The sequence below is a fragment of the Octopus sinensis genome, linkage group LG27, assembly GCF_006345805.1.
Source record: "Octopus sinensis linkage group LG27, ASM634580v1, whole genome shotgun sequence".
NCBI classification, from domain to species: domain Eukaryota; kingdom Metazoa; phylum Mollusca; class Cephalopoda; order Octopoda; family Octopodidae; genus Octopus; species Octopus sinensis.
In genome coordinates, this window is record NC_043023.1 from 18,920,334 (window position 1) to 18,932,250 (window position 11,917).

Sequence of the window (11,917 nt, forward strand, 5' to 3'; positions counted from 1 at the left end):
TTTTTCTTCAGAAATGTAAATAAACCCACATGGGTTTACAAGTGACAGCTACACCACGGGAAGGTCTTTTTGAACCTGTTGACAAGTTCTTATCTTTCCATTTTGCTGCATATGTTGTGCACATGTGAAAAGTTTCAAGGTTTTTTGTCTGCAAAAGGGAGTCCATGCTTCTGCCCCATTCAGAAATAAGCTTGAAATACAAGATTTGTATACATTTATTTTAGTTATCAGACTGATATCATGTTCAGACACACACATACATATATCAAATTAAATACACAATTGAAAGGGCTACTACTAGTTTCATGCTGTTACGATACTTGAACAGGCATATTAATAGAATATGCCTCGTATCTTAAGGGCATACAGCCAAAGAAACCAAGCGAAATCTGAGTGGAACCTGGGCAGGGCTCTGGCTTGACAGCACCTGTCACACTTTCCCACCCAAGCCTGCAAAGGAAATGGATGGTAAAGTATGATGAAGATGATGATGATGAAAACACAACAAAGACAAAATCAATGTCACTTAAAACTTTTATTCCTTATTCCCATTCCTTTATTCTCTCATAACAAATTCCTCAAAAATCCAGCACCATCAAAGCCATCGTTGTGTTGATATATTTAGATATTCAAAAGTCTTTTGGATCTGATAGATCAGTTTTCTTTCGTTCTTCCTTCTCGCAAGATTTGTATTTGATGTCTTCATGCATAATATTTCTGATCGTTTCTTCCGACACACAAAATTCTTTTGCGATTGACCTCATTGATTTTCCTGGATTGTCTCTAATGTTTTGCTTAACTTCCTGAATAAATTCAGGTGTCCTGATAGAATCAGAGCGCTTGGAATGTTTTTTACGTTTTCAGACAGGTGATACATTTCCATCTTCTTTTTCTAACTCGCAACGAATCTTGTGAACGAAAGATCTTGCAACTTTTAGAAAACGAGAAATTTCTAAATCACCATGATTAGCAATCAAAGCCACAATCACAGCATGCCTTTTCATTTCGTTAGTAAGAATAGGGGCTGTCATTTTTATTTTCTGAAATAGAAGTTCAATAAAAATTACTTGAAATTTACAGAAAAAAAAATGACAGGTGTATAATCAATGAGCAGGTGTATTAATTTGATGCTCAGGAAAGTGAGAAAGTCTTTGTAGGTGGAGGGGGATGTCAGTGAAGAGAGAAATTATGTGGGAATAAAGAGAAGTTGGGGTCAGGAGAAGTATAGTTAAAACACCTTTCAAAAATAATTTCCCCAATATAATGTTATGGTTATCTCTCTCTTGTATGGACCAACTTGTGTTTAGTTAAGGTACCACTTTGAGAGAATAATTTACCACAGACATCACAAGAAAAGGGCTTCTCTCCTGTATGAACACGCTTGTGACTAGTTAAACCGCTATTTCTAAAAAATGTTTTACCACAGATATCACACTGATGTGGTTTTCCCTCAGTGTGAATACGTAAGTGATAAGTCAACTGACTATTATAAAAGAATGATTTACCACAGATATCGCAAAGGTATGGCTTCTCTCCTGTATGAACACTTTGTGACAAGTTAAAATGCTATTTCGAGAAAACGATTTACCACAAATATCACACTGAAATGGTTTCTCCCCAGTATGAATATGTTTGTGTCTAGACAAGTCCCCACTTCAAGAGAATGATTTACCACAAATATCACAATGATATGGCTTCTCTCCTGTATGTGTAAGTTTGTGTCTAGACAAGTCCCCACTTTGAGAGAATGGTTTACCACAAATATCACAATGATATGGCTTTTCTCCTGTATGTGTAAGTTTGTGTCTAGACAAGTCTCCACTTGGAGAGAATGATTTATCACAAATATCACAATGATATGGCTTTTCTCCTGTATGTGTACGTTTGTGTCTAGACAAGTCTCCACTTTGAGAGAATGATTTACTACAGATATCACAATGATATGGCTTTTCTCCAGTATGAATATGTTTGTGACGAGTCAAATGTTTACTTTCAGAGAATGGTTTACCACAAATATAACAATGATATGGCTTTTCTCCTGTATGTGTAAGTTTGTGTCTAGACAAGTCCCCACTTTGAGAGAATGGTTTACCACAAATATCACAATGATATGGCTTTTCTCCTGTATGTGTAAGTTTGTGTCTAGACAAGTCTCCACTTTGAGAGAATGATTTATCACAAATATCACAATGATATGGCTTTTCTCCTGTATGTGTAAGTTTGTGTCTAGACAAGTCTCCACTTTGAGAGAATGATTTACTACAGATATCACAATGATATGGCTTTTCTCCAGTATGAATATGTTTGTGACGAGTCAAATGTTTACTTTCAGAGAATGGTTTACCACAAATATCACAATGATATGGCTTTTCTCCTGTATGTGTAAGTTTGTGTCTAGACAAGTCCCCACTTTGAGAGAATGGTTTACCACAAATATCACAATGATATGGCTTTTCTCCTGTATGTGTAAGTTTGTGTCTAGACAAGTCCCCACTTTGAGAGAATGATTTATCACAAATATCACAATGATATGGCTTCTCTCCTGTATGTGTAAGTTTGTGTCTAGACAAGTCTCCACTTTGAGAGAATGATTTATCACAAATATCACAATGATATGGCTTTTCTCCTGTATGTGTAAGTTTGTGTCTAGACAAGTCTCCACTTTGAGAGAATGATTTACCACAAATATCACAATGATATGGCTTTTCTCCTGTATGTGTAAGTTTGTGTCTAGACAAGTCTCCACTTTGAGAGAATGATTTATCACAAATATCACAATGATATGGCTTTTCTCCTGTATGTGTAAGTTTGTGTCTAGACAAGTCCCCACTTTGAGAGAATGATTTATCACAAATATCACAATGATATGGCTTCTCTCCTGTATGTGTAAGTTTGTGTCTAGACAAGTCTCCACTTTGAGAGAATGGTTTATCACAAATATCACAATGATATGGCTTTTCTCCTGTATGTGTAAGTTTGTGTCTAGACAAGCCTCCACTTTGAGAGAATGATTTATCACAAATATCACAATGATATGGCTTTTCTCCTGTATGTGTAAGTTTGTGTCTAGACAATTCTCCACTTTGAGAGAATGGTTTACCACAAATATCACAATGATATGGCTTTTCTCCTGTATGTGTAAGTTTGTGTCTAGACAAGTCTCCACTTTGAGAGAATGATTTATCACAAATATCACAATGATATGGCTTTTTCCTGTATGTGTAAGTTTGTGTCTAGACAAGTCTCCACTTTGAGAGAATGATTTATCACAAATATCACAATGATATGGCTTTTCTCCTGTATGTGTAAGTTTGTGTCTAGACAAGTCTCCACTTTGAGAGAATGATTTATCACAAATATCACAATGATATGGCTTTTCTCCTGTATGTGTAAGTTTGTGTCTAGACAAGTCCCCACTTTGAGAGAATGATTTATCACAAATATCACAATGATATGGCTTTTCTCCTGTATGTGTAAGTTTGTGTCTAGACAAGTCTCCACTTTGAGAGAATGGTTTACCACAAATATCACAATGATATGGCTTTTCTCCTGTATGTGTAAGTTTGTGTCTAGACAAGTCTCCACTTTGAGAGAATGATTTATCACAAATATCACAATAATATGGCTTTTCTCCTGTATGTGTAAGTTTGTGTCTAGACAAGTCTCCACTTTGAGAGAATGATTTATCACAAATATCACAATGATATGGCTTTTCTCCTGTATGTGTAAGTTTGTGTCTAGACAAGTCTCCACTTTGAGAGAATGATGTATCACAAATATCACAATGATATGGCTTTTCTCCTGTATGTGTAAGTTTGTGTCTAGACAAGTCCCCACTTTGAGAGAATGGTTTACCACAAATATCACAATGATATGGCTTTTCTCCTGTATGTGTAAGTTTGTGTCTAGACAAGTCTCCACTTTGAGAGAATGATTTATCACAAATATCACAATGATATGGCTTTTCTCCTGTATGTGTAAGTTTGTGTCTAGACAAGTCTCCACTTTGAGAGAATGATTTATCACAAATATCACAATGATATGGCTTTTCTCCTGTATGTGTAAGTTTGTGTCTAGACAAGTCTCCACTTTGAGAGAATGATTTATCACAAATATCACAATGATATGGCTTTTCTCCTGTATGTGTAAGTTTGTGTCTAGACAAGTCTCCACTTTGAGAGAATGATTTATCACAAATTTCACAATGATATGGCTTTTCTCCTGTATGTGTAAGTTTGTGTCTAGACAAGTCCCCACTTTGAGAGAATGATTTACTACAGATATCACAATGATATGGCTTTTCTCCTGTATGTGTAAGTTTGTGTCTAGACAAGTCTCCACTTTGAGAGAATGATTTATCACAAATATCACAATGATATGGCTTTTCTCCTGTATGTGTAAGTTTGTGTCTAGACAAGTCCCCACTTTGAGAGAATGATTTATCACAAAATCACAATGATATGGCTTTTCTCCTGTATGTGTAAGTTTGTGTCTAGACAAGTCCCCACTTTGAGAGAATGGTTTACCACAAATATCACAATGATATGGCTTTTCTCCTGTATGTGTAAGTTTGTGTCTAGACAAGTCTCCACTTTGAGAGAATGATTTATCACAAATATCACAATGATATGGCTTTTCTCCTGTATGTGTAAGTTTGTGTCTAGACAAGTCTCCACTTTGAGAGAATGATTTATCACAAATATCACAATGATATGGCTTTTCTCTGTATGTGTAAGTTTGTGTCTAGACAAGTCTCCACTTTGAGAGAATGATTTATCACAAATATCACAATGATATGGCTTTTCTCCTGTATGTGTAAGTTTGTGTCTAGACAAGTCTCCACTTTGAGAGAATGATTTATCACAAATTTCACAATGATATGGCTTTTCTCCTGTATGTGTAAGTTTGTGTCTAGACAAGTCCCCACTTTGAGAGAATGATTTACTACAGATATCACAATGATATGGCTTTTCTCCTGTATGTGTAAGTTTGTGTCTAGACAAGTCTCCACTTTGAGAGAATGATTTATCACAAATATCACAATGATATGGCTTTTCTCCTGTATGTGTAAGTTTGTGTCTAGACAAGTCCCCACTTTGAGAGAATGATTTATCACAAATATCACAATGATATGGCTTTTCTCCTGTATGTGTAAGTTTGTGTCTAGACAAGTCTCCACTTGAGAGAATGGTTTACCACAAATATCACAATGATATGGCTTTTCTCCTGTATGTGTAAGTTTGTGTCTAGACAAGTCTCCACTTGAGAGAATGATTTATCACAAATATCACAATGATATGGCTTTTCTCCTGTATGTGTAAGTTTGTGTCTAGACAAGTCTCCACTTTGAGAGAATGATTTATCACAAATTTCACAATGATATGGCTTTTCTCCTGTATGTGTAAGTTTGTGTCTAGACAAGTCCCCACTTTGAGAGAATGATTTACTACAGATATCACAATGATATGGCTTTTCTCCTGTATGTGTAAGTTTGTGTCTAGACAAGTCTCCACTTTGAGAGAATGATTTATCACAAATATCACAATGATATGGCTTTTCTCCTGTATGTGTAAGTTTGTGTCTAGACAAGTCCCCACTTTGAGAGAATGATTTATCACAAATATCACAATGATATGGCTTTTCTCCTGTATGTGTAAGTTTGTGTCTAGACAAGTCTCCACTTTGAGAGAATGGTTTACCACAAATATCACAATGATATGGCTTTTCTCCTGTATGTGTAAGTTTGTGTCTAGACAAGTCTCCACTTTGAGAGAATGATTTATCACAAATATCACAATAATATGGCTTTTCTCCTGTATGTGTAAGTTTGTGTCTAGACAAGTCTCCACTTTGAGAGAATGATTTATCACAAATATCACAATGATATGGCTTTTCTCCTGTATGTGTAAGTTTGTGTCTAGACAAGTCTCCACTTTGAGAGAATGATGTATCACAAATATCACAATGATATGGCTTTTCTCCTGTATGTGTAAGTTTGTGTCTAGACAAGTCCCCACTTTGAGAGAATGGTTTACCACAAATATCACAATGATATGGCTTTTCTCCTGTATGTGTAAGTTTGTGTCTAGACAAGTCTCCACTTTGAGAGAATGATTTATCACAAATATCACAATGATATGGCTTTTCTCCTGTATGTGTAAGTTTGTGTCTAGACAAGTCTCCACTTTGAGAGAATGATTATCACAAATATCACAATGATATGGCTTTTCTCCTGTATGTGTAAGTTTGTGTCTAGACAAGTCTCCACTTTGAGAGAATGATTTATCACAAATATCACAATGATATGGCTTTTCTCCTGTATGTGTAAGTTTGTGTCTAGACAAGTCTCCACTTTGAGAGAATGATTTATCACAAATTTCACAATGATATGGCTTTTCTCCTGTATGTGTAAGTTTGTGTCTAGACAAGTCCCCACTTTGAGAGAATGATTTACTACAGATATCACAATGATATGGCTTTTCTCCTGTATGTGTAAGTTTGTGTCTAGACAAGTCTCCACTTTGAGAGAATGATTTATCACAAATATCACAATGATATGGCTTTTCTCCTGTATGTGTAAGTTTGTGTCTAGACAAGTCCCCACTTTGAGAGAATGATTTACTACAGATATCACAATGATATGGCTTTTCTCCTGTATGTGTAAGTTTGTGTCTAGACAAGTCTCCACTTTGAGAGAATGGTTTACCACAAATACACAATGATATGGCTTTTCTCCTGTATGTGTAAGTTTGTGTCTAGACAAGTCCCCACTTTGAGAGAATGATTTACTACAGATATCACAATGATATGGCTTTTCTCCTGTATGTGTAAGTTTGTGTCTAGACAAGTCTCCACTTTGAGAGAATGATTTATCACAAATAGCACAATGATATGGCTTTTCTCCTGTATGTGTAAGTTTGTGTCTAGACAAGTCCCCACTTGAGAGAATGGTTTACCACAAATATCACAATGATATGGCTTTTTCCTGTATGTGTAAGTTTGTGTCTAGACAAGTCCCCACTTTGAGAGAATGATTTACTACAGATATCACAATGATATGGCTTTTCTCCTGTATGTGTAAGTTTGTGTCTAGACAAGCCTCCACTTTGAGAGAATGGTTTACCTCAAATATCACAATGATATGGCTTTTCTCCTGTATGTGTAAGTTTGTATCTAGACAAGTCTCCACTTTGAGAGAATGGTTTACCACAAATATCACAATGATATGGCTTTTCTCCTGTATGTGTAAGTTTGTGTCTAGACAAGTCCCCACTTTGAGAGAATGATTTACTACAGAGATATCACAATGATATGGCTTTTCTCCTGTATGTGTAAGTTGTGTCTAGACAAGTCTCCACTTTGAGAGAAAGATTTATCACAAATATCACAATGATATGGCTTTTCTCCTGTATGTGTAAGTTTGTGTCTAGACAAGTCTCCACTTTGAGAGAATGATTTATCACAAATATCACAATGATATGGCTTTTCTCCTGTATGTGTAAGTTTGTGTCTAGACAAGTCTCCACTTGAGAGAATGATTTACTACAGATATCACAATGATATGGCTTTTCTCCTGTATGTGTAAGTTTGTGTCTAGACAAGTCCCCACTTTGAGAGAATGATTTATCACAAATATCACAATGATATGGCTTTTCTCCTGTATGTGTAAGTTGTGTCTAGACAAGTCTCCACTTTGAGAGAATGGTTTACCACAAATATCACAATGATATGGCTTTTCTCCTGTATGTGTAAGTTGTGTCTAGACAAGTCTCCACTTTGAGAGAATGATTTATCACAAATATCACAATAATATGGCTTTTCTCCTGTATGTGTAAGTTTGTGTCTAGACAAGTCTCCACTTTGAGAGAATGATTTATCACAAATATCACAATGATATGGCTTTTCTCCTGTATGTGTAAGTTTGTGTCTAGACAAGTCTCCACTTTGAGAGAATGATGTATCACAAATATCACAATGATATGGCTTTTCTCCTGTATGTGTAAGTTTGTGTCTAGACAAGTCCCCACTTTGAGAGAATGGTTTACCACAAATATCACAATGATATGGCTTTTCTCCTGTATGTGTAAGTTTGTGTCTAGACAAGTCTCCACTTTGAGAAATGATTTATCACAAATATCACAATGATATGGCTTTTCTCCTGTATGTGTAAGTTGTGTCTAGACAAGTCTCCACTTTGAGAGAATGATTTATCACAAATATCACAATGATATGGCTTTTCTCCTGTATGTGTAAGTTGTGTCTAGACAAGTCTCCACTTTGAGAGAATGATTTATCACAAATATCACAATGATATGGCTTTTCTCCTGTATGTGTAAGTTTGTGTCTAGACAAGTCTCCACTTTGAGAGAATGATTTATCACAAATTTCACAATGATATGGCTTTTCTCCTGTATGTGTAAGTTTGTGTCTAGACAAGTCCCCACTTTGAGAGAATGATTTACTACAGATATCACAATGATATGGCTTTTCTCCTGTATGTGTAAGTTTGTGTCTAGACAAGTCTCCACTTTGAGAGAATGATTTATCACAAATATCACAATGATATGGCTTTTCTCCTGTATGTGTAGTTTGTGTCTAGACAAGTCCCCACTTTGAGAGAATGATTTACTACAGATATCACAATGATATGGCTTTTCTCCTGTATGTGTAAGTTTGTGTCTAGACAAGTCTCCACTTTGAGAGAATGGTTTACCACAAATATCACAATGATATGGCTTTTCTCCTGTATGTGTAAGTTTGTGTCTAGACAAGTCCCCACTTTGAGAGAATGATTTACTACAGATATCACAATGATATGGCTTTTCTCCTGTATGTGTAAGTTTGTGTCTAGACAAGTCTCCACTTTGAGAGAATGATTTATCACAAATAGCACAATGATATGGCTTTTCTCCTGTATGTGTAAGTTTGTGTCTAGACAAGTCCCCACTTTGAGAGAATGGTTTATCACAAATATCACAATGATATGGCTTTTCTCCTGTATGTGTAAGTTTGTGTCTAGACAAGTCCCCACTTTGAGAGAATGATTTACTACAGATATCACAATGATATGGCTTTTCTCCTGTATGTGTAAGTTTGTGTCTAGACAAGCCTCCACTTTGAGAGAATGGTTTACCTCAAATATCACAATGATATGGCTTTTCTCCTGTATGTGTAAGTTTGTATCTAGACAAGTCTCCACTTTGAGAGAATGGTTTACCACAAATATCACAATGATATGGCTTTTCTCCTGTATGTGTAAGTTTGTGTCTAGACAAGTCCCCACTTTGAGAGAATGATTTACTACAGATATCACAATGATATGGCTTTTCTCCTGTATGTGTAAGTTTGTGTCTAGACAAGTCTCCACTTTGAGAGAAAGATTTATCACAAATATCACAATGATATGGCTTTTCTCCTGTATGTGTAAGTTTGTGTCTAGACAAGTCTCCACTTTGAGAGAATGATTTATCACAAATAGCACAATGATATGGCTTTTCTCCTGTATGTGTAAGTTTGTGTCTAGACAAGTCCCCACTTTGAGAGAATGGTTTATCACAAATATCACAATGATATGGCTTTTCTCCTGTATGTGTAAGTTTGTGTCTAGACAAGTCCCCACTTTGAGAGAATGATTTACTACAGATATCACAATGATATGGCTTTTCTCCTGTATGTGTAAGTTTGTGTCTAGACAAGCCTCCACTTTGAGAGAATGGTTTACCTCAATATCACAATGATATGGCTTTTCTCTCCTGTATGTGTAAGTTTGTATCTAGACAAGTCTCCACTTTGAGAGAATGGTTTACCACAAATATCACAATGATATGTTTTGCTTTTCTCCTGTATGTGTAAGTTTGTGTCTAGACAAGTCCCCACTTTGAGAGAATGATTTACTACAGATATCACAATGATATGGCTTTTCTCCTGTATGTGTAAGTTTGTGTCTAGACAAGTCTCCACTTTGAGAGAAAGATTTATCACAAATATCACAATGATATGGCTTTTCTCCTGTATGTGTAAGTTTGTGTCTAGACAAGTCTCCACTTTGAGAGAATGATTTATCACAAATATCACAATGATATGGCTTTTCTCCTGTATGTGTAAGTTTGTGTCTAGACAAGTCTCCACTTTGAGAGAATGATTTACTACAGATATCACAATGATATGGCTTTTCTCCTGTATGTGTAAGTTTGTGTCTAGACAAGTCTCCACTTTGAGAGAATGATTTATCACAAATATCACAATGATATGGCTTTTCTCCTGTATGTGTAAGTTTGTGTCTAGACAAGTCCCCACTTTGAGAGAATGGTTTACCACAAATATCACAATGATATGGCTTTTCTCCTGTATGTGTAAGTTTGTGTCTAGACAAGTCTCCACTTTGAGAGAATGATTTACCACAAATATCACAATGATATGGCTTTTCTCCTGTATGTGTAAGTTTGTATCTAGACAAGTCCCCACTTTGAGAGAATGGTTTACCACAAATATCACAATGATATGGCTTTTCTCCTGTATGTGTAAGTTTGTGTCTAGACAAGTCTCCACTTTGAGAGAATGATTTACCACAAATATCACAATGATATGGCTTTACTTCTGTATGTGTAAGTTTGTGTCTAGACAAGTCCCCACTTTGAGAGAATGGTTTACCACAAATATCACAATGATATGGCTTTTCTCCTGTATGTGTAAGTTTGTGTCTAGACAAGTCTCCACTTTGAGAGAATGATTTACCACAAATATCACAATGATATGGCTTTTCTCCTGTATGTGTAAGTTTGTGTCTAGACAAGTCCCCACTTTGAGAGAATGATTTACCACAAATATCACAATGATATGGCTTCTCTCCTGTATGTGTAAGTTTGTGTCTAGACAAGTCTCCACTTTGAGAGAATGATTTATCACAAATATCACAATGATATGGCTTTTCTCCCCTATGTGTAAGTTTGTGTCTAGACAAGTCTCCACTTTGAGAGAATGGTTTACCACAAATATCACAATGATATGGCTTTTCTCCAGTATGAATATGTTTGTGACGAGTCAAATGTTTACTTTCAGAGAATGTTTTACCACAAATATCACAATGATATGGCTTCTCTCCTGTATGTGTACGTTTGTGTCTAGACAAGTCTCCACTTTGAGAGAATGATTTATCACAAATATCACAATGATATGGCTTTTCTCCTGTATGTGTAAGTTTGTGTCTAGACAAGTCTCCACTTTGAGAGAATGGTTTACCACAAATATCACAATGATATGGCTTTTCTCCAGTATGAATATGTTTGTGACGAGTCAAATGTTTACTTTCAGAGAATGGTTTACCACAAATATCACAATGATATGGCTTCTCTCCTGTATGTGTACGTTTGTGTACAGTCAAGTGACCACTTTGAGAGAATGATTTACCACAGATATCACACTGATATGGTTTCTCTAATGCATCAGGGTTTTTGCGTTTAGTTAAATGATTCATTATGAGAATAATTTATCGTACATGCAACAATGAAAGTGTCTTTTAAATTTCTATGAATATGTTTTATATAAAGAGGTTGATGTATTGATGAATGCTCCTTATAAATATATCGTCTTCCTGTAGTCAATAAAAGTCAATAAAAATACCAGAGGCATGTCTGAATGAAGAAATTTCTTTAACGTCAACATGATGTGATATCCTGAAATAGAGAAAAAGAAGCAGTGAGATAAAGAGAATCGTTAAACGACATAGTAATTCAACATTGCAAATCTTACAACATCAACACTGTCATCCATTTAATGTCTGTGTTTGCAGGGGTCAGAATCTGTTGAGGCTTTGAAAGTTTTACAACATTCTGTATATAAATGAATCATTTTTACCTTTCTCTAATAATTCATCATTTTCTCTTTTTTTTCTTCTTTACTTTGCTTTCACTTGTTTCAC

The 11,917-nt window shown here is 35.6% G+C and overlaps 1 protein-coding gene across 1 annotated transcript; it reads right to left on the reverse strand.

Annotated features, from left to right (window-relative positions):
- Positions 1–860: 860 nt before the first annotated feature.
- Positions 861–11,587, reverse strand: LOC118768103 (zinc finger protein 22-like). Its single transcript, XM_036513915.1, has 3 exons — positions 11,281–11,587; positions 11,038–11,112; positions 861–1,024 (listed from the first exon to the last, which is right to left on the reverse strand). Exons 1-3 carry the CDS (start codon positions 11,471–11,473, stop codon positions 861–863), a joined length of 432 nt encoding a protein of 143 aa, XP_036369808.1. The 5' UTR covers positions 11,474–11,587.
- Positions 11,588–11,917: the final 330 nt, after the last annotated feature.

Coding starts and splice junctions, on each gene's coding strand:
- LOC118768103 (XM_036513915.1), bottom strand. CDS start 11,473: ATGAATCATTTAACTAAACGCAAAAACCCTGATGCATTAGAGAAACCA. Junction 11,113..11,280: donor ACATTTGACTCGTCACAAAC/ATATTCATACTG, acceptor CTAGACACAAAC/GTACACATACAGGAGAGAAG. Junction 1,025..11,037: donor TGAAAGTAAACATTTGACTC/GTCACAAACATA, acceptor TAAAAATGACAG/CCCCTATTCTTACTAACGAA.